Source organism: Cheilinus undulatus, linkage group 9, assembly GCF_018320785.1.
Source record: "Cheilinus undulatus linkage group 9, ASM1832078v1, whole genome shotgun sequence".
In the NCBI taxonomy this organism is placed as follows: Eukaryota; Metazoa; Chordata; class Actinopteri; order Labriformes; family Labridae; genus Cheilinus; species Cheilinus undulatus.
In genome coordinates this window covers 16,034,530-16,058,686 of record NC_054873.1, presented here as the reverse complement: position 1 = coordinate 16,058,686, position 24,157 = coordinate 16,034,530, and the positions used below count along the sequence as shown (strand labels likewise).

Genomic DNA, 24,157 nt, shown 5'->3' with positions numbered 1-24,157 from the left:
TAGGAACAATACTTGGTTTAATGTTTACCTCAGTCCGCAGAGCAGGCAACCCACTCAACTAGCTCAGCTTCTGGTTCATGCTGCAAGCTACTCGCACAGCATTCATAACACATACCAGGAAGTCCACATTTAACAGCTTTTCTCCCTCATTATGTCAAACTCATCTCTGAAACGACAACAGTGCCCAGCTGCTTAGTAAATACAGCATCTTTGATTCAAAACAGGAAGTAAACACTGGAGGTAGGCCGAGCTCCTCTACTCGGCTTGTAAATATAAAGTGTGGCCACGACACACAAAACATGAATTAGATACAGCAACAGAACTAGAGCTGCCAGTAGCAATTCACAATTACTTATGTAGCTGTATTTGCACTACCATCCAGTATTTCTTTAGCAATATAAATCATGTCTGCCATGGTGGACACCATTACAAGATTCGTCCTGTTTTAACCGTAAAATCAAGAATTTCTCTGGCTTTTAAAAGTATTGAAGATATTTGAGGTACTATAAGAACTGAAATCAAAATATATGTAGCATAATAGTCATCTTTTCTGTGAAAATTCTACATATCATACCTTTAAAAGATCATTTTAGCCTCCTGTTGCTCAATGATCCCATCTGAATCTGTGCTGTTTCCCTCAATAATGTGACTGATCATAGAAGTAGTTATCTTTCTCAGCAACATAGCTCAGTAGTGATTTGTTATAGGGCAGAAAGTCCAGAATAAGAGTCCAATAGAGGGATTCTCAGTTCATTTTAATTAAATTCAGTACATCTTTATTTTCTGCCCAAATCCTGTTCTAGTCAGAAGATTAATTTATCGTTCATCTGTGAACTTTTGGCTCGCTCCGAACCACATTTATCAACAACACATTTCTATCACTAACAACTATGTTTGAATGGGTGTGTTCTTGTTGCAATCTATCCTTTGCCAATAAATTTATTGATAGCAAACACTAATTTAAATCAGTGTTCTGGAACTCAAATCGCTTTTATTGACTGAAGCTTTAGGGACAACGAATTATTTGATTTTGCAGCTTTAACCCTTTTTTGAGCAATGCACAAGCTAAAGCCAAGGCTTCAGCTAAATATGCCATCATTGTAAAGAGGCACTGATGAGGCAACATTTTCTCTCAGTGAAGTAAATCTGATGGCTTGAAGGAAGGAGAAGGTTGGGAATTTCCCCCTTCTTGCATATTTCACAAACCATCAAGAACAAGGCTACAGAGTGCAAGTCAAGGTGCTATAAAAATATTATATTCATAAGAAGTTTAACTGTGCCATTCATCAGACATTTCACATCTATCTTGGATACTCAGCTTGCAAATCACCCCACTGTACTTGCTTTGTGATTAAGATATGGCAACAAAGGGGCAGCTTTTTGTTATAATCTTGTAGATCAAAAATATATCTCATTCCCTGTTTTTTATTTCTTATAAACCCAAATTAATGATGTTTTGTCAAATTTGTCATGGGAAATGAGTGAAATCAGTTTCCATATTGGTCAAAAGGAAGACGTCATCTTTGGAATACTTATTTAAGAAGGCCACCAAGTCCCGTCATTATTGGACAATCAAGGCCGGCCGTATAGTCATCCATCTCTAACCAGAACTGGACACCACCAGTCATGTTCTCAGTGCGGGCACATAAAGCATTTATTTGCACAGATCCACTATGGAAACCAAACAAGGGGATGAAAGGGGAGCATGAAATTCAGATGATGCCATTATGGGAGGCAGACACTGAAAAAAGCAGACCGCAGAGTTCAATGGCCTCATCAGTTTGCATGTTCAAATATGTGAATTTTTATTGCTATATTTTTCATTCTATAATGTACTTTGGGTAATCAGTGTAATATGTATAACCACAAGCATCAGGCCTATGAAAATAAAGATCATACAGATGCTTGTGATGAACAACAACCTCATTTCTTCCCTCATACTTTAAGGGCATGAAAGAAGAAACCAAAAGAAAGGGAAGAGGGTATGTTGACTTTTGAGGGAAACAACATGAGCTCCATTACAAAAGAAAGCTCCACATTCACAACAAAGAGAAAAAGCATTTGGAGAGGGAGCTGGGGCTAACTCCGCTACTCCTTAAGAGGGGTGATTGTTAACAGAGCCACTGGATTAAACGCACAGCCCAACCGCGGCGTAATGGCAACAAAGCGTCTTCTAAATAAAAGGAAATACATAAAAGTCCCAGTAAAACAAAAACAATGCAGAGAGGTTTGAGGAACGCCAAGTCTCTTGAAGAAAAGCATCATAAATGTAAATGTTTGTCTGCTTTTTCTGCATGTATGTGCACACTTTCAGGAGACAGCCAGCCATCGATGCAACCAAATTCACCTGATTAACAACAGATGTGTCCCTTCGTTTGCTTTGACAATTTTCAGTGGAATTACGCCTTTAGTTTTCTCCACATCTGTGATTACATTTTTCAGTTTTCATTTTTTAGTGCTTCAGTGCCTCTTGGTAGCCTTTCCATTACTTAAGCCTAGCCAACAAGGCTAACCAACAGCCTCAGTGCAGAACAAACATCAACAGAAACCATAGCGCTCTGGAGAAATACAACATAAAGTGAAATAGTACAACTAAGACGAGCTGGAATCATCCGTATATAAAGTTCTCTTGATCAGTGCCAACAAAAATGGTTATACAATAGAGAGTCAAAAAGCCTGTTGCTGGTTTGAGTTTTGACTGTGTGATGTGTGCAGCTTGGGTTTGGCTTGTAAAGAGCCATATTTCATGGGTCTCAGAGGGCCGGGTGCTAGTACCACATATTTGATCCCCTATTGCACTTACTTTAAACTAAGACAATAGCATGGCTCCAAAATACTCGTTACGTAACCACTCTTCCCTCTTCAATCGGAAATACACTGGTATTAAAACTGTCAACTCCATTATTAGGACCAAATGTCAATCAAAACATCCCCCTTCTTTGCATCCCCCAAACACACAAAAAATCCAAATATTCTGGGTTCAATTACACATTCAAAAACCAACTGGAAAACACACATGCTTTCTGGAGCAGATTGATAACTGATGATATTAATATTCAAAGGAAAGAGCAACTTTTCAATCATTTACTTGTAAACCCTCAAATCTCCCTTAAATAAGCCCTCAGTGAGCTGAAAAATGATTGTGTCAAGTGTATGACAGTATTTTTTATTGCAACTTCAAACCACATATAATAAATCTATAGGGATGCACAATATTACTGGCAGGAGTGGTATTATCAGATTAAAGTTAAAAAAGATCATAAAAGTTCTATCTGAAATATTGCTGTACGTATCTGCAGAATGTAGAAAAATGCTGAGCTGTATAAAGCAGAATCAATGGAGCTACATCGGCTGAAGATTTAGTCTTTTTTCATTTTCATTCTGTAAACTTAGAAGATGGTTAAGGACTAAAGTCTGAGCTCTTAGCCAAGGTTATTAAAGTTAACTCAAACTTTACTGTAATGACGGACTAAAATACAATATGATACACTTTTTTTTCCCCTTTTTGGACATTTTTCTTGGACTTCAAGTGCTGCACACATTCAGCTACCATCACAATAATAATAACTATAGATCCAAACAACAAGCATAGCAGTCCACCTACATACACAAATCCACAGATTAGCACATATCAATAAAGAAGCAATGAGGAGCAGCAGTCCACATATATTGCAGACTATTGAATAAAAAAAATAGCGGTAGTGTCAAATCACAATGAGTAAAAATAAATCCAATATAAAGATCAAATATTAAAAAGGTAAAGAGAACATTAAGTTATTGCACAAAACCTTCAGCCAAGAGAAACATTATTCTTAAGGCTGAAGGGTTTGTGCAATAACCTAATGTTCTCTTTACCCCTTTAAAGGAGGAGAGATAGGCACCATTAAAAATGTAAAAATCATTTCAGTTAACTGAAACTGAAATAAAAACAAAGATTTACAAGAAAATGCAATCACGTTAAAACTGTATGTGTGCTTACAAACTACTAAAATAAAATTAGGGAGAAAACATCTTTAGTGTGAGTCTTTGGGAGCAGCATACTGACTAGCATGATCCTAGCCTTGAGAAAGTAAAATAACCTGATTTGATTAAAGAACATTTCACACAGTGGTGATTTAAGGTCTTTGATGTGGATTGCTTTTTCTGGAGGTTTAGGGTCTTTACCCTGACAGGTATCCTGTATAACTGGAAAAAACTAACACTAAAGCTAATAAAAAAACTGAACTAAGCTCACAAACCAACAGGAAAAACTAACAAAACTGAAGTTGAAAACAAGAGTGAAAATTTGATAAAATAAAAAAAACTAATGAAAAAATAAAATTTGCTATGAACTATACTAGAGAACTAGGATTGATTTGAAAGTGTAAGCTCTAATTAAAGGGGCACATTTTTATTAAATACACTACAGTGCTGCTGTTAGTAGCTCTCAAACAGAGTTTGCTTTACTGTTACTGTCAAAAATGCATTTTTGCAATGAATGAATAAAATTTATTAGTGTTCACTCACAACGAACAAAAAAATTTACAACATCAAAGTGAAATTTCTTTCAGATTTATATCAAAATGAGTACTCTCAAGATGAATTGAGTTAATTGCAATTAATCTAGGTCCACAACTAGTGCTTTTTTTAATTGCACAGCGTTATGGAGCATCAGCATCTCCATGCTGCTACAGGGATGTGAAATAAGGCCATCACTGCTCCTCGATGTCTCAGTTCACTTAAAAAAAAATCACAGACAGCACAGTGGATAAGTCAGAAATCATCTGACCTATTCTAAAAGTCTCATTTCATTTCAGTCCATAACAAGTTCCTTTTTTGTTGTAGTTCCTATCAAAATCATTGATCTACCTCTAAAAGCAGGTCTGCATCCAAACAGGAAGTAAATCAGTTTGTTAGTTTGAGAAAGTATAAAACAGAATGACAAAAAATCAGTTTAAAATGCAAACAAGTGGAATTTTAAAATCCAATAAAAAGGGGAAGATTAAACTACAGAAATCCTGAGATTAACTGTGATTAAAATTTGTTATCTTTTGACAGCACTGATCATGATTTTATGAGCTAGAGCTTATTTAAACCTACCCCTCTTATCTCACAAAAAAACATGATCTTCACATAAATAATTTCATAGCAAGAACACTGACGCATGGTTATCATCATCACTGACAATTAATGCATATTAACAATCTAAAAGATGTAATCCAAAGAGTCTCTTTGAATCTTTTTGTTTTTCATCACTGGATGTCTCTGTTTTAAAAGATGACATTTTCAGCAGTTTCCAAAATAAATACTTTTTTTAATCATTTCCATTGGTGTAAGAATCCTAGTATGCTGACTTTTTCTTTCACTTAACCATGGCAAAAAGAACAGTTTGTCTAATTGGTCAGTAAGAACATCTTTAATTGGATACAGCTGCCGTAAAAAAAAACAATTCTTGTTTCAAAACTTGATTTCTAAATATTTGGAGCTTTTTCTCTACAGTATAGTTTCAAATTCTATTGTCTAAAAATAACGTAAGAAACACCCAGAACAAGAAGCCCAATTTTTTCTCCAGCCTTTATCTGAAATCAAAGCTTTAAATCAGATCATACTTTACAAAATCCTTTATTCTGCATAAAGAAAACTGATAAAATAGGTAATTACTGGTAGAAATGGCTTCACCTTGGAAAAAATATCTCAACTCCAACAGCTGAATCTTAAAAGCTAATCCCCCAAAGACAGCCATACAGGTGCAGACACATAAAACACACGTAGACCACACACGTACACCCAGACTGTGGCCTCTCCCATGGTGGTAGAACCCAGACTGACCTACTCGCAGCTCCTGACCGAAGACTGTCCTCTCCCCCAGAGCCGAACAGTTCCAGCGTCCGTATCGAAACTGGTATTGACACTCATTGATGCCCATCTGAGCGCCTTCGCCCACAACAATGATGGCGTCTGGGCGGCTCTGGCAGATGGCCCGTTGGCGAGGTGCCAGCCCGGGAATCTTGTTGCAGATGATGTTTGCACCCAGAGCCACCACCGAGGACAGGGCCCTGCAAAGGGGAGATGAAACATCAATGTACACCCAGCAACGCGGACATTTATGCAGACGATCATGCAAACACAGACTCAGTAAGATCCCCATATGGACGGCGAGACTGACTCACTGCGTGCGACTTTCCAGGACAGGAATTATTTCAAACTGTGATTGATGCACGTTCTGAACTGAAAAGACAGCTGCACTCATGAAGATTTACAACTGAATGGATTAAAGCTGAATCAAAATCATTTAACCATTTATGATAATCCTGCAAGGTTTTAGGAAAAATGATCTAATTATTTATTAAAATATCATTGGATTTCTGCCTTCATTTGTATTGAACAGCTTGAGAAAGAGAGAGGTAATGTAGGAAGAGAGGGTGGGGGATGCCTTGCACCAAACCAAGTCAGGCAAGGCAAAACTGCGACCATCATACGACGCACAATAAATAAATATGATGTTTTCATATTTTGCCTCATTGATAGTTCTCATATCTTTCTGCTTTTAAGCATGTTTTACACATTTCACATGATATATCTTTGCTCAATCCACAAAAAGTAAAACTTATTTCATTACTTTTTTTTATCAGAGTCATTGTAAACCACATCTTCATCTCCTCCTCTGCTCCCCCTCCGCCATTGTGCTTGCTAACCTTGCATTTTCCAGTAAAGTGACACCAATTAATCCAGAGGAATTAGCTGACTGTAAGCCACGGCTGCAGTGTTGTGATGGCATGGCCTCATGTATCCAGAGCTCACCCAGTAGGTTAGATGTTTGTATGCAGATATGAATGTATATTCAGACAAATGATAACAACTAGAAAGTGTCCAGACAAAAACCCATCAGCAAAAGGAAATGGATGGCAATTATAAGGGCTATATTTTCTGTTCATCAGTGTAATACATAAATCATGATGAAATTCAGGACTTAAATGAATGCATTTTTTTAATTCATGCATTTAGCTAGCATCTCCCAACTCTCACACTGACGTGAAATGAGAAAACTGCAGCTCCTTAAATATTTCATTTTATTTTAAACTATAAAAATAATTTAGACATTGTGAAAAAATAAAAGTAGTTTTTCCCCTAACAAGATAACTCTTATTTTAAGACGGTACACATTGTAAAATAAGGGCATATCAGAACAGTTTCTTGAGAAAATTTCTTAGCTTGATTGTTATCCTTAACTTGGTTACATACAGAGAAAACAAGTAAACAAGGTACTCCTGTAAAATGCCAAATGCTGCTGCATTAACTAGGGACCTCTTGATGCCAGTGAGTCATTTTGTACATGCATTCTTGCATATTTCTCAAAGTAGAACAGTGTTAAACACTGAATAAGCACTGAAGCTTTCTCCCACCTCTGAGTCAGTGAAGCATTCATTTAAATACTAAATAATCCTAAATTCAAAATTATAAGCTACATTTCTGAGCATTCGTGATTTGATTGATTTTTTTTATGCAAAACGATTAAACTTCAAACTAGCAGTTGAAACTGTGACTTATTGTGATTAATAAATTGTAATTGAGCTATTAATCATGAAAAACTTCATTGCTTGACAGCCTGAGGATTATTGTAATTAGACTGAAACTGGGACAGTGAAAGAACAGTAGTGGGTCGAGAGGAAGGGCTGGGTTGGGTTTTGCGGTAGTTTGGTTGGTGAATATCTCATTTCTTCAACATTAAAGGTGAATGTTATTGAAGGAACATATGGAGGAACTTAGGTGTATGGATCTCGAATTCATAATCATAAAATAATGAGCGTTGATCTCCAAAATCTAATCAGCAGAATGACTGAATTAATGAATCCTTCATTGTCATTGTCACTAAAAAAAAAAAGCAATGCAACTCCAGAGCCACATAGTGCAAAAAAAGCCTTAAATAAGAATGGATATACCCAAGCCCCAAGTACCTAAAAATATACTATGAAGTAACAAATTAAGCAATACAAATGTTATCAGTCCCAGTGCATGGTCCAAAGTGCTGTTTGCATTCAAAAAGGTGCTGTATACATATGAGAAGTGCAAGTGCATTGGGCAGGGGGTTCAGCAGGTGATGGGTGGAGTTTAAGAGGTCCCTGGTAATGCTAAGGAATGACAAAGACAGGCACTTGAGCCCAAAGCTCGCAGGCTTTGGCTACTGGTTATATGCACTTGCAAGATAGTGGCAAAAACACAGAGGCTTTCTGGGTATGAAAGAAAACACTTCACGCATTTGTGATAGTGTGTATGTTTGGGAAAACACTATTTTGTGGCCTCTTTTTACCAGAAAGTTTCTAAAGTCCATCTGTTACGCTGTGTAGCCTAAAACCAGTGAGTGACCTCCAAAATGTATTCAGTTTATTCTTGAGTTAGAATTGACACTGATGCAAAGCTGAATGAAAATACTTTAAAGTGTTCTTCTCCACAAGCAAGAGCTGACTATGATGGAATGATTTTGACCTCTGACCCCCAAAATCTTATCGGTTCATCTTTAAATCAGGGTGGACATCAATGTAGAATTCAAAGAAAATCCCTCAGACCTCTTAAGGCTATACTTTTACAAGCATGGGAATGGACACAAAGTCCTGTGCGCTTTACCTTGACCTATGACCTTCAAAATCCCATCCGTTTATTCCTGATTCAGATGGGACATTTCTGCAAAGTCAAGCCTCATAAACAAGGGTTGCAAAGGAGTCTCAATATCCATCAAGTGTGACCTATGACCTTTAAAATCTATGCAGTGCATCCCTGAGTCAGAGTGGATGGTTGTGCAAAGTTGAAAGAAAATACATCAGTCTTCTTAAGGCTTAAATGGACAGACAGACAGACAGGTGGAAGGTGGGAAACAATTTTGCCTTCTTCCAGGTAAAAAAATTCTCCTTGGTTAAAGTCGTTGTGGGCTGGAGTTTGTGTGATCAGATGCATTTCGTCTGTTAATAGTAGGAGAGTGTCATGAAAAGCTGTCAGAGTTGACATTTTTAAACATACAGCAGACACTTGCTCAGTTTGTTCAGGGTCCACTTTTTAACCAAATGTCACACTAAATATTATTCCACATAATTTGCGTTTCTGTGTTTATAGTAATTCAGAGTGTTAAGTGCTGCCTGTAAATTTCATGAGGGACTACTTTTTTCAAGCCACATCCTATGATTGGTTTGCATGGAAAATATGTACACTTTCCAGTCCTGGTCGTCTCAATATGTAGGTTATTAATGTGCTACAGTCAATGGCACACTTCTTTCCCAGTCCTTTTCAGATTTCATCATATTTGATCATTCTGTGTGATAATATCAAAACATATGTTAAAGATGGCTTTGCAACCACTAAGAAGCCCAGCTAAACAAAGCGCTTAGTTTCTCCACAGCTCTGTTTATAGCCCTGAAAACCATGTCGATACATACTTTTCAAACATGTCAGGGACAGAGAGCCAGAAAAGAGCCCCAGCTTTGAAGTATGACGTCGACCTCCAAAGGCTTCACCACAAACGGGGCAAAACTAACAGCGGCTAGTTGTGTGTCAGCGAAAAGCAAATGCAGAAAAAAAAAGAGAAAAAGGAAGAATGGGTGAGGAGGGTGAGACAGAGGAAGAGAAACTGAAACAAAGATTTCACAGAGATCTTTGTAGAAGACCCCTGACTAAGAACAAAGATAGGATCTTTGATTATAAATCACTCCTCAGAAATCTATTCCCCCTTTTTAACCAGCCTTTTAACTTTCTTTACAAAGACACAAGAACAAATCTTAGTTTCAAATAAACAAGTTCAAATGAATCCTAACGTCAGTGAGACCAGTGTCTGTCAGCAGGCTGACGACCGCACACATTCTCTTTGTGTTCCCAGTGCAGTCTGGGAAACAAACTCATGCAAACGTGCCTCTGTACCTACAGAAACACTGCATCCACTGCTCTGCAAATCACCAGAGCTTGCTAAACATTTCAAATGGCATTTTTTTCGTAAAGGGGGAGCCATAAACTGAGACAAAGGACATTATTTATTTTGATCCATGCGTCACTGGTCTTTTAAGCACACAGTTTTTAAATTCTGCACCCAGGGAGCTCTAAATCAAAACAGAAACAAAAGATGATAAATAGACATGCTGCTCAGCGCTGCCTACCTCTGTTGTTTCCTTGTTCTGTTGAATTGAAGGCTGTTTAATCCTTTTAGCCATAAGCCATTTTTTCACCATTGTCTCGCCTGGACTTAATGTCGCAAAAAGCTTGTAAAACATCAACCCTGTGGTGCCGATCAAGCTCAGAAAGTTTTTTGTTTTTCAGGACAACATGGGCTGTAAGAAATGTGTGCCGCAGTAATGGTTCTTGAATTTTAAAAGTTATGGGACTATAAAGACAAAAGACACACTAAACAGAAATTAAAACACAAAAATTTTTATGTATTACTCACAGCACAGCATTTCTGAAAGCATTTCCTGTCTGCAGTGACACAAAGGGTCACATCACAGACTCTCTGTCTCTCCATTATGAGCTATTCAGGTCATCTCCACCATGATCTAAGTGTGAAGACATGACAGTTTGACAAAGCATGATGCAACAATGGAGCAGCCTGTCACTGCTTATTCACAGCCCAACACTAAGCAGTTTCAGAAAACAAATAAGGTGGGTAGCATGATAAGCTAATGGCAGAAACAGCTGAAAATTGATTGAAAAAATCTTTCAGTATCAGAGTTACTGATGTGGATTTAATCTTTAAATACCCAAGCTCCAGGCTTGCTAGAAAAGCTTCTGGTTTCGAAGGCATGGATAGCATCATTAGAACAGCACAATGGCAGGCTGAAAGAGGGAAAAAAGTAAGTTGCTATAATTTGTGGTTCAAAAGTTGTTAAACAGTAAACCATAGTTTAACTTTCATAGATGAACAAGGGAGAAAATCTGTTAAAAGTAGCCTCCCTGGTTCACACAGCAAGCTACTCACAAAGCACTATGGTATCAACTGCCAGTCATTAAAGAGTTCAAGATTTATACTGGAGTTAACAATAAGCTTTAATCCTCACAATGTTAGGAGTCTCATATTCTTTTTCAACATACATCAAATAATGTTTTATCGGGAAAATTATGAATATTTACCATGTTTGCCTGATGGCTTTCAATAAAGACATGACAAAAACAACACCAAACCATAGAATTGCATATAAAAGGAAAAAAAACTTGCTCCATGTCACGGACACTTACAAGCCCTCATGCAGCTTCAGCTATAATCTGGGATTGTTTTGGGGAATTTTTGCCATTCATGTGATTGGACAGTTCAGAACTTGCCATCAGCGTGTAAAGGACTGACTCCTCTGTGTATGCCCACTTAAACAGCTTTTCTCTCTTATCATATGAAATTCATCCATAAAGCCAAAACAGTGGTTTACTGATTTAACCTTTCAAAGCAGATTGATACGCCCGTTTACGTGTTTCTCACTGGCGAATCCATCATTTCTTTTCAAAAATGACAAAAGTCATGTACTGTCATGTCTACAGTCGCCATGGTTCGCGTTACGGCATCATGTGTTTTGTTGCTCTGATTGGCCCATAAAGATGTGACAGACAAAACGTTCATCCAATCACTCTCCGAGTTTTTTTTCTAAGGCTCTGCCCTTTCACAAACACAGTCTATGTGAGGTTACTGATTGGTAGATACACTGAACGGAGATCAATTTAAATGAACAGAGCCCTCATTTCAAAACAAAAAGAAAGCAACTGAGATGGGCAGAGCTTTACTTGGCAATGTCTAGTAGGGCCACAATGTTAGAGGGGCGCTCAGATGACAGAATTTACAGGAAAAGGGGGGAGAATAATCACGGTCCATCACAGGTTAGTAGCAGAAAACATGAATGAGACAAAGCAACAGAACAGCAGCTTCCAGCAGGCTTCCTTATGTTGACCTACCATTCAACATTTCCACAACAACAATAAACACATCATGTCGTCACAGAGGCTCTGTTATGACGGCCGCTATGACAAGACATGGGGCGTGACAACTGTAGTAATAAAGGATTCCTCTGATGTTGAAAACTGTATGAAAATCCTGAGACAATACAGGAACTCAGCTAAGATATATATATATTTTACTTAGGAATAGTCATTTTTCTGATTAATGTAGACATTTCCAGGAGAAAGTTGTGCATATGAACCTTCAAAATTTCATCTATACGTATAGTCAATGTGCAGCAACAGCAGAAGAAAAGCAGGAAAGCATCAGGTGCACTGAGTGTCTGCAGTAAACAATCGTCCCGCTGCTGCTGCTGCTCTGAAACCCTCTTTGCTCTCTCTGCCGTTAAACAAGCTTGAACTCCTCTGACCCTCTGTGACCCTCTGCTGTATATGTGGTTGTTCATGGCAACAATGACACGAAGTCTGTACCAACAAAAAGGTCAGGCTCATTAAGACGAGTAATGTGCAACTGGAGACAAATTCAGCCTTGCACAACGAATGTAAAGAGGGAGTAAAACTGGTTTGTGTGTATAAATCCAAAGGCAGTAAAACGCATTGGAGTTATTTATATCTCGGATATTTCAGTGCACGATTTTTAAACCCTAAACACCAGCATAAAGTCTGACAAACAGACCTCCCCTCTTGGCACTTTCTCATGTCATTCACCTGCTTATTAAAGGAAACACCGTCTGCTGAGAGCAACTCTAACCTGAGACAACGGCAAACAGAGAATTCCACAGCTAAGCTTTCAATCCCTGAAATCATCAAAGTGCACAAATGGCGTTCTGTTTGCTTAGCATGTGCTCTGTGTGTCTGTGTATGTGCGACAACAGCTTCAGGGCAGCTCACCCACCACCACAGATCACACAGACCCACAACAGAAACTCTAAGCAACTCTTAACACTGGCACAGAATCTGATTTTATATCAGTAGTTGATCTACTGAAATCCGTTTTTTTGTTGCATTTGGAAATTCTGCAGGTTTGCATTCAAAACCGTTCTTGTTTAAATTTTGTACAGTCTTAAACTAAAGGTTACCGACTTTCTTTTTGGATACAGACCTACTTTAATTTTCACAGAAAATCTGGAACTCAGGGCAGATCAAAAATTATGAAAATTTTACCACAAGAAAGGAACTTGTCTTGGATTGAAAGAGAAATGAGGGAACAGTTAAAGGTAAATGTTTGATAATACAAGGTGCAGATGACTTTTGACTTGTCCACTTAGCTGAGTTTTTAAATTGAAATGATAATTTAAGGAGCAGTGGTGGACTGATTTAACATTACTGTGGCTGCAGGGAGACACTGCATTAACCAGAGTGTTGAAAGGCGCAATAAAGAATACAATGAATACACTAATTATGGACTTAAATCGCATCGTGATTAATACATAAATACCTACAGCTCTAGTTTAACACTACAACTGCCGGGGACTTCTATGGCTGCAGTGTATCATCTGCTCTGCAGAGAGGGTGATGACCTATATACCTCCAGGATGCTGAGGCAGGCAGGTAAAATTGTGGCTGACCCCTCTCACCCTGGACCTTTTGAGGCCCTCTCCTCTGGCAGGAGGCTGAGGTCCATCAGGACTAAGACCTCCTGCCCAAGAACAGTTTTAATCCCCTCTGCTGTCAGCCTAACGAACAATACTCAGGCCCTCCCTCTACAGACTTTCACTGAGCCCCAGAACCAGCAGAATAATACAAATTATACATTACATTAACGCTCACTCCACTTTATCTCTCCTGTTTACAACCACACACCCTGTGTGCTAAACTCATTTAGAAAAACTGCACAAGAACCTGTTCACCAGTATACCTGCAAATCTGCACAGGTTCTCCTTTTTGCACCTTTTTACATACTTTTTCTATAAAATCTATGTAAGTCTTGTCCCTTAATTTTTTATTTTACTTTTTAAAAGCCTATAAATATTTTTATTCATCCTCTATGTTCTCTGTTTTGCACCAACCAACAAGTCAAATTCATTATAGAAATGTACTCCGCAGGGAAACTGAGACACTGCCAATGCCCACACTGTGAATGTTTCTACTAACTTACTATTATTTTGTTTATTTGAGCTTATTCTTGTTATATATATATATATTCTTTTATATCTATTTTTTTATGTTTTTCTTGAATGGTTGGTATATTTATTTACTTATTTTCATTTTTAGTTATCAATCTACTGTTTTTCTTATTTTGTAATTTTTATATTGCTGTTAATTGTCTAAAAGGCAATAAAAAGGGAATTACAAAGGCAGGTAACATGTACCCTTATTAGAGTGCATTGATTTTCATTAGTCGCACTGATCAACAGCAACTAAGTAACCACAGTCAATGACCAGCTCATTTACCACACAAAGAGACCTAGATCACTGCCAGATGATGATCTGTAACATCCAAAACTGTCTTAGGACTGATCGCGCGTTCCTGAAACTTACCCTGCAACAGATCCTTCTTTACGCAAAGCATTGAGCAAATCTGCTGACATTTCACAATAATGACCGTCTTTGTTGCCTGTGGTATCGATGTTGAAGGTTGATTAGGCAGTGGAGCAGCAGAGGGAGGGTGTTTTTTTGGTCATTTCTATTGTTTATCTGCTGGTGTGAAATAAAGCAGAAGGAAAAATCAATGCTTCTTTGTGGGGCAATTTTACCCACATTTTGGCTTCAGGTATGAATGACCATTTAGAAAATTTGGAGTTATGCAAACATTTCTATGGCATAAGGTGACACAAAACAAACTTTTAGGAGCCAGACTTTAAAATTTCATCAACACAAAGTCAGACACGATTGAAAAACAGTGTCTGGTAAATTTTGGTCTGGTTCTAGTGTTTAACAAAAAATGAGCTGAGGATTGTGTGAGGTGTGATCTGTGATGCAATGCCAAAAAAAAAGATCTAATTCAGTGGTTCTCAGCCTCCTTTCTTTGGAGACCCCCTACTTTGTTTTAGGAAAAGCTGAGCCCCCCAAATGCACATTGAATTGAATTGTTTCATTGATAAAATAATCTACATGATTTACTAATGATCTAACCAAGTGAAAAATCTCATTATGCTTCATCTAATCCACATTCACTTTGTGAGTCTAGGTAAACGCAATATTTCAAGATATTAAAAGCAAAACTTAGTCCTGAATGACAAGTAATACATTTAAAAAACTCAATTTTGACTTGCTAAGTATCTTGGGATGCAATCTAGTCTCTAATATTTCATTTTGAGATACTCCAGTAAATCATCTTGCCCCGCTCACACTTCTTCTCTAATTTTGAGCTATTCAGGCTTTAATTTGTTGCTTTATGCAGCCATCCAGCAAAGTTTAAACAACCTGTAGCAGACAGCTTTTGCATACAGAACACTTTAAAAAAAGGCTTTTGTATTCTCACACTGACGCTCAGCGTCTGCAGGCAATAAGGATCATTATGATGGGGGAAGCAGGTTGATAGAGAGTAGCACTGGCAGCTCTGTTTGTATCACTCGGTGTCTCAGAGGATTGAAAAATCTAAACTTACTGTAACTCTCATGAACTTATCCTGATATTCATCCAACTAACAGAGAAGTAGCAGCCAGAGAGGGGCAAAGTGAGACAGGTTTGTGTGACATACTGAATGATGTGCATCAGAGTGGATTCCAGCCTGTGGATCCTTTCCCACATGTCAGTCGCAACTCTCTTACAACTTTCCAACTTCCACTACTGTCCTATAGGCATAAAAGCCCATGAATAAATATTAGAATAAAAGACTTGCTTAGATGTGAGATGGTGTGGTGTGATGTCCATGCAGTGTTCTGTGTTAAACACAGAGCGACAGGTGAAGGGATGCTTTGCAGAGGTGGAGCCTTGTTTTAGTCAAAGATTGAGGGTTCAGCTACACTGGCGAACGTCGATCCTGCATCATTTGTGATCATTTCTTAACCCTCTGCAAGTTCTTAACCTTTTCAGAAAATCCTGACTAAAAAAAAACTGCACCCTCCATCTTCAATCACAGCCCTAAAAGAGAGCATAGTGTGTTACGGCATACACTGTGCTGACTGCCACCTACTCCATCACATGGAACACTTTGAACCTCACTGACACACTGTTAAGCTCCCAGGCATGCATCCTCTACCCAGGAATGCACTCACAAAAATGTCTGAGACACAACTTCACTTAGTCAAGTGAATAAACGCTCCTCTTTTTCCAAGAAGAGGAAATTAAGTTATTTTAGTGCTGAATGTGATTTTCCTCTTTTGTTGCTCATTTACAAACTTCACACGAGGAGTGCACGGGGGGACTTTTTGATTCAGAGCAGGATCCTGCCAGTGTGAATTTACAATACAAAAGGAAGATGCTGAGATTGTTGGAGTCAAATTCCTCAATCTTGAGCTGTGCAATGACTTTAAAATCTCTACACGGTCAGATCATTTTGCTGACGGCTCATTTGTCACCCACAGCTCCACAAATGTTCAAGTTTAACATGAAAAACAAGAGTCCAACAGCTTTAAGGCGTTATTGCATGATTTCCACATCTAAATGTGCTCCATGAGACGTAACATGTGGTTAATGCTCAACAGAAAACATACTTAAATAATCCAAACAAACAATGGTATGTTTTAATCTGCACGCCTTCACTATACTTAGCAGTGTAGGCCACTTTTAACAGAAAACCAAAAACCACATCTATTTCAGCATCAGGTTTGGGGTCTCCGGGCAGCAGAGGAAAAGGAGCGAGGCAGCATGGGTGAGTAATTATTTTGGAAGCCTTCAGAAAGCCAGTGTTCTCCTGCAAGAGCAATTCTCGTTTGATTTCAAAGCCGCAGCGTCAATCACGCGCATGTTGCAGGGCAGATATTTAAAGATGTGGCTTCAAATGATAACATCGAAATACAGAGAGAGTGGAGCAGAGATGAGGTAATGCGCAGAGATGATCTTTCACACGCTCTGACAGGTTAACGGGGCTCGCATGCGTAAAAAAAAAAAAAAAAAAAAAAAAAGCGCCCACAGTGGAGTGTTCAGTCTCCTCTCAGGAGTCTCAACATCCGATTGTCTTGAACATCTCTGCCACTCTGTGGCCAAAATGAATCTCTGTAGCTCATACCTAAATATTTCCTCTGAAAGTGTGCAATAGGAGAGCTGGAGACAAACCATCCCTCACGAGACCTTTTCAGCAGCAGATTAACCAGATCGAGATAATTAACTTGTTCCCACGTGGATAATTTCTCCAGCCTGGTGTCTGCTGTGGAGTTTTACGCGCTTAGATAGTTTTTTTTTTTAAATAATCCTAAATTGAACGCTTCTTTCGCTTCCTCTTTGATAAGCGTAAAACTTTGAATTAACCCTCCGTGTATGGAAACGTACAGATGAGGAGTCAGTCTTCATTTAGAGGAGAGGAAATGAGGAATAAAGCTCGTTTGTCCGATAGGAAAGCTGCACGGAAGCAAAGCCCCCAAACCCGTGCGTCTCGGAGGAGCAGCGCGCGCTCTCCGAAGTTAATTAAGGAGCCCGTTAATTGGCTCAAACTTACAGGTAGCTGCCACTCGTCAGGATGAGGAAGATCTGCGGATAGTAGACTGACAGCAGTACACTGCGCGACGAGAAGATGATCATGATGACATTGAGCAAATGGCCACGATCGACGGCGCAGACAGGATGAAAAAAAAACTCCCTTAATTCCTTGTTTTAAGTCCGTTTTCGCCCCCCAAATGAAAAAAAAAGATGTGCTGCGCGTCTCCTCGTCTCTACGCTGCTCCAAGCTCCCAGGGCCGTGTGTGCGCTGAGATTGGCTCTGACATCTCTGAGCGGCGGAGGCTGTTGCACAGTACTGTGGGCTCCCGAGCCGGAATGATGATGGTTTTAGGGATTTCGCATGGCAGAAAAGTGCCTCTCTCCACTCTCATGAGAGTCGTGCCTGCCATTGGGCAGAGAGAGACACTGCTATCCGCCCACTTTGCCACAGCGGGACAATAGGGTGACACTGATCTGATCCCCGTTGGACGTGCAGGAGGTTTTCATTCATTATCACCCACCCAGCCCTCCTCCTCCTCCTCCTCCTCCTCCATCACCGCCACCTCCCCATCCCCACCATCCACCCAGCCAAAAATAAACAAACAGAGACGCTGGCTGCGCGAGCCTCACACCATCATCACAGCTCCATCCATGTGCAAAAAAATCAGCACATTTCTCTGGAAGGATGCGTCATTCTGGATCAACAAGTTGGTGTCACATTTACGCACAAAAGCCTTCATATTAAGACGGATGTACCTCTCATAATGATAATCTCATACATTTCTGAGGATCTGTACATTATTATGTCTTCTGGAAACGAGTTTCCTTCACTATTTCCCCAGAGACATAAAATATGTTTGTGGTGTTCAGATATGAGTTTCAGTGGCCTTATTATTTCCTGTGGTAGCACTAGAATATTCCTATAGGCGTCTATAATGTTTCTGCTCTGTCTGCTGCGCTCTGATACAATCTCAAGGCAATCATCCTGTAATTTCCAAATATTCATTTTGTGACCCTGCTCTGACTTTGGATAATAATCTCCTCAGATGCCAGGATTCTTAAAGGTGAGGGTACAGGGATAGATCATACTCGGGATGTGAGCAGAGGAATCAAATACTTTCTAAGATTTTGTCACACACCAGGAGAGTGGAGGAGCTTTTATCAGGCCTGCATCGTGACTCTCACTCAACACCTGCAGGCTGCAGGTCTGCGTAAATGAAGGGGGTGCCATGAAAGATGGAGGACGCAGTCAAAAGGATGGAAGGAATGAGCTAACTGCTCAGTAAACACGGTGAGGTGGGTGACTTTCACCCCCATACTGGAGCTACTGTCATGTGATATGAGCATCTGTCAGCTCCACGCTTCACTCCACACGAGGTCCTCTCAGGGAGGGATTTTTGTAGCTCCTTTAGGCTTTAAAAAAGCTTTGGAATCACTTTAGGAACTTTTAAGTTTCTGGCCTATTTTACCCCCAAAAAAACGCCTGCGTAATGGAGTGAATTTTAGCCAATCACCTTTAATAAACTCGTGCGTAATTGGCCAAAGCTATCCAAAAAGTCTTAAACATTGACACATGTTTGTTGCATGGTATTGACTTTTTTGAAAAGTTTAGAAAACTATAACTAGAGTGTGAGTGGTTTACTCTTCACTGCATCTCCACCCTGCAGGTTTGCACATTTGCATGCCCACCTGCAGCCTCTGAGGCCTCTTGGCGTAATAAAAGTGTGGTAAGTTTATAAAATATAATTGCTGATTCGTTTTAAGAGATTTTACGCCAGATTTATAAGAAAATGATTAATATTAGTGTGTACAAAATGTTGGGAAGAAATGCAAGATGACCAACAGTGAACTACAAAGATTTTCCTCGTGGATTTGCATTGAATAGAATCCCCTTTGATTCCTCTTTGTGCCTCTGTGGATCAGAATTGGATCATAGGTGAAAGGCACCGCTGTACAAAGCGCACAGAAGCCCTTGTGTTTGTATGCATCAAGGTGAGCGATTGCAAAACAGGTAAAAACTCCGTCTGCTTCGCTGGAATGTGGAAATACAACTTAGTGCGCCGCTATTAATGAAGGTATGCAGCAGGGCTGAGCTGGATCTGCTGCGCAGACAGCGGCTCAAATTATCTTGTGCCACAAAGGAACAGGAGTCTCATGAGGTGAACTTAAAATCTCCCCTGACAGCGAACAAGAACCGATTATAACGTCTGAGGGAATGAAACCTGATGTGACACTTTTACGCACAGCGCGTTGCCCAGGTGCAGAAGTGTGGATGTTTTTTTTTTAAATACACCTTTTTGAAAGCTGATTTAACATGCGTAATGGTGAGGTAAGAAGATTTCCTCTTAAGAGTTAAATGTCAAGATGTCGAAATGAGATATTCAGGTGTGCGCATGTGGAGGAAATAGTGCAAACAGGTAACAAAAAACTCACCCAAGTCTGAGGTAGATGATGCCAAAACACAGCAACACGTAGAGACTCCGCTTTCGGAGGGGTTTGTGCATGATCGTGTCCACTTTTCCCCGAGGCCATGCACTGTAACATGAAGTGGTCACGCGTCTCCGTCACATTGGCAGCTTTTCTAACCCTTCCAGATGCACGTGAAGCGCCCTTTCCCCGCGACATGAAGCTGAAGCGCGTTTGAAATCTTCAACCGTGTGCAATCCATGGTTCAGTCCGAACAGGTGAGATGCTGAGGAGGACGAACTGAAAGGTGGCTGAGGAGTCCAAAATGAAACTTGAGAGAGGGTCGGACTTGGAAGGTGAATGGGTTCTTGGAGGAAGTGCCTCCTATTCGTCCTCACTCTCACTGTGGAGCCTAATTAACATTCCCATTTGCTGCGCCTTGCAGGTAGAGAAAGTAGCACTGCAGTGAGCAGGCAGCCTTGTTTTGTTCACAGCCTCTGCACAACGCTGCTCCTGTTATCTGAAGGCATCTCAGACCCGGTCCTTGTTCCTAACTATCAACAGCCAGGTACTCTAGCACAGGTAACAAAAGGGCTCCACGCTTCCTCCTCCTCCTGCAGCGTGGATCTGCAGGGAATGGGACGGGCTTCAAGTCTGAGCTCAGCACGTGCAGTTGTTGTACAGAAAACTGAACTGAAAAGAGTGAAATGGCCTTTTATAGGCCTGAAGCCCGGCCTAGACTGGTTCCTGTCTCTTGCAACACTGGGCATTGCCCCACCAGTGATGTGCTTCACCACAACAGTAAGCCCCATAAAGCCGAACAGACGAGGAATGGCCTTCCAGCTGCATGGATAAAAATTACCATTGCATGACTAATAATGACTAATAATACTGAAGTGGCGTCATGATGAATATCTGTCAGTGTTTCTGTCAGTCACTGTGATTAACAGAGCAATGCATGAACAAAACAGCATAAACAATACATTAATAGTCCCATTACTTAGGCTTGAGTCAGAGAGATGTGAATTCTGTGCAGATGTTGGGAATACAGAGACAACCCCTTTGGGTGCCATTATGTGACTGAGAAGACTCCCTCTGGTGGCAGAACACAGAGACAGCCCCCCTTAACGACGGGGCTTTCACAATCAGCAGAGAAATGCCGCATTAAAGATTTAATCTGAATGGAGATAAAAATGCATTAATGTGTCTTATTATGATATTAAATTAATAGAGGGCTGCGGAAGGAGTTATCACAATGGAATTAAGAGCTCTCTCTTATCCAGACACTATCAATTAAAATCAACCACTTGATATGTTGTAATGGGAAGATTTGTGCAACAGCTTCCTGTGCAGCTTTTTCACAGGGTTCAGAGGAGTTAAAGCTCCTGTCAGGAGGATTTGGGTGGTGATGAAACAGACTGATATCACTACTGACACCTCTGAGCTTTAAAAGCAAAGAAAATCAACAGAATAAAGACTGATTATTTCTATACTTTAAATGTTAACACCTGTGACCCCTGCCACAAGGATGGAGTCAGATGAGATTATTGGTGAAACAGTATATATTTACATTTTCCATGATAAAGATTTATAATCAGTCATAATTTTCACTATTTAAAGTGAAGAATAGATTGAAACCACGGGGCTTTGTCTGCTCTGAGGCTGCCAAAAATAGGTTTGCAAATATTGACTAAAACCATGATAAATCAGTTATAAAGTAGTTCATACAAAGGTCTTTTGTTAAGAAAAGTATGCATGGACTTTTTTTAGGGTTTTATCAGTGGAACAATTAAAATCGATGATTTTTGGCAGCAGTGTGTCACTTTTTCTTCTCTCCTGGGTCCTAGGGGGGCTCCACTTTTCTGAGGAGCATGTAGGGGGGGCTCCAAGGAAAAATGGTTGGGAAACACTGCTCTAAGTGGACAAGATTTGACGATGTGTCCTCTAATTTACCCTCTAAGTGGACAAAATTTGATAAAGTGTCCTCTAGACTACCCTCTGAGTGGACAAGATTTGATAAAGTGTCCTCCAGACTACCCTCTGAGTGGAAAGAATTTGACAATGTGTCCTCTTGATTTCCCAACAAGTGGACAAAATTCGATCAAGTGCCCTCTAGACTGCCCTCTAAGTGAACAAGATTTGAAAATGTGTCCTCTAATTTACGCTCTGAGTGGGCAAAATTTGACAATGTGTCCTCTAATTTTACCTCTGAGTGGACAAATTTATCAAGTGCCCTCTAGACTGCCCTCTAAGTGGACAAAATTTGATCAAATGCCCTCAAGACCGCCCTCTAAGTGGACAAAATTTGATCAAATGCCCTCTAGACCGCCCTCTAAGTGAACAAAATTTGATCAAGTGCCCTCTAGACTGCCCTCTAAGAGGACAAGATTTGATAAAGTGTCCTCCAGACTACCCTCTGAGTGGAAAGAATTTAATAATGTGTCCTCTTGATTTCCCAACAAGTGGACAAAATTCGATCAAGTGCCCTCTAGACTACCCTCTAACTGGTGAAAAATTTGATAAAGTGCCCTCTAGATTACCCTCTAACTGGACAAAATTTGATAAAGTGTCCTCTAGACTACACTCTAAGTGGACAAGATTTGATCAAGTGCCCTCTAGACTACCCTCTAAGTGGTGAACAATTTGATAAAGTGCCCTCTAGATCACCCTCTAAGTGGACAAAATTTGATCAGGTGCCCTCTAGACTGCCCTCTAAGTGAACAAGATTTGAAAATGTGTCCTCTAATTTACGCTCTGAGTGGGCAAAATTTGACAATGTGTCCTCTAGTTTTACCTCTGAGTGGACAAAATTTGACAAGTGCCCTCTAGACTGCCCTCTAAGTGGACAAAATTTGATCAAATGCCCTCTAGACCGCCCTCTAAGTGAACAAAATGTGATCAAGTGCCCTCTAGACTGCCCTCTAAGAGGACAAAATTTGATCAAGTGCCCTCTAGACTGCCCTCTAAGTGGATAAGATCTAACAATGTGTCCTCTAATTTATCCTCTTAGTGGACAAAATTTGATAAAGTGTCCTCTTGACTACCCTCTAAGTGGACAACATTTGATAAAGTGTCCTCTAGACTACCCTCTAAGTGGACAAAATTTGATCAAGTGTCCTCTTGACTACCCTCTAAGTGGACAACATTTGATAAAGTGTCGTCTTGACTACCCTATAAGTGGACAAAATTTGATAAAGTGCCCTCTAGATTACCCTCTAAGTGGACAAAATTTGATAAAGTGTCCTCAAGATTTCCCTCTTAGTGGACAAAATTTGATCAAGTGGCCTCTAGACTATCCTCTAAGTGGACAAGATTTGATAAAGTGCTCTCTTATTTACCCTCTGAGTGGACAAGATTTGATTAAGTGTCCTCTAGATTACCCTGAGTTGACAAAATTTGACAATGTGTCCTCTAGACTGCCCTCTAAGTGAACAAATTTGATCAAGTGCCCTCTAGACTGTCCTCTAAGTGGACAAAATTTGATCAAGTGCCCTATAGACTACCCTCTAAGTGGATAAGATCTAACGATGTGTCCTCAAGATTTCCCTCTGAGTGAACAAACTTTGATCAAGTGTCCTTTAGACTACCCTCTAAGTGAACAAATTTGATCAAGTGCCCTCTAGACTGTCCTCTAAGTGGACAAAATTTGATCAAGTGCCCTCTAGACTACCCTCTAAGTGGATAAGATCTAACAATGTGTCCTCTAATTTATCCTCTGAGAGGACCAGATTTGACAATGTGTCCTCTAGATTTCCCTCTAAGTGGACAAAATTTGACAATGTGTCCTCTAGATTTCCCTCTAAGTGGACAAATTTGATCAAGTGCCCTCTAGACTACCCTCTGAGTGGACAAGATCTAACAATGTGTCCTCTAATTTATCCTCTGAGTGGACAAGATTTGACAATGTGTCCTCTAGACTGCCCTCCAAGTGGACAAGATTTGATTAAGTGCTCTTTAGACCACCCTCTAAGTGGACACAATTTGATCAAGTGCCTTCTAGACTGCCCTCTTAGTGGACAACATTTGATAAAGTGTCCTCTTGACTACTCTATAAGTGGACAACATTTGATAAAGTGTCCTCTAGACTACCCTCTAAGTGGACAAAATTTGACAATGTGTCCTCAAGATTTCCCTCTGAGTGAACAAACTTTGATCAAGTGTCCTTTAGACTACCCTCTAAGTGAACAAATTTGATCAAGTGCCCTCTAGACTGTCCTCTAAGTGGACAAAATTTGATCAAGTGCCCTATAGACTGTCCTCTAAGTGGACAAGATTTGATCAAGTGCCCTCTAGACTACCCTCTAAGTGGATAAGATCTAACAATGTGTCCTCTAATTTA

The 24,157-nt window shown here is 39.8% G+C and overlaps 1 protein-coding gene across 2 annotated transcripts in view; it reads right to left on the bottom strand.

The window, feature by feature from the left end:
- The window catches only part of wnt7bb (wingless-type MMTV integration site family, member 7Bb), a 58,831-nt gene extending 38,388 nt beyond the window's left edge, over nt 1-20,443 (bottom strand). Inside the window, exons 1-2 of one of the 2 annotated variants that reach the window (XM_041795612.1) lie at nt 19,846-20,443; nt 5,809-6,035 (exon numbers count right to left, since the gene is read on the bottom strand). In XM_041795612.1, the coding sequence (XP_041651546.1) occupies nt 5,809-6,035; nt 19,846-19,916 (298 nt within the window). In that variant the 5' untranslated portion in view covers nt 19,917-20,443. Of the gene's footprint in view, nt 1-5,808; nt 6,036-17,431; nt 17,564-19,845 lie in introns of those variants that run through there. The other variant, XM_041795611.1, reaches the window with a different exon arrangement.
- Between the last annotated feature and the right edge of the window lie 3,714 nt (nt 20,444-24,157).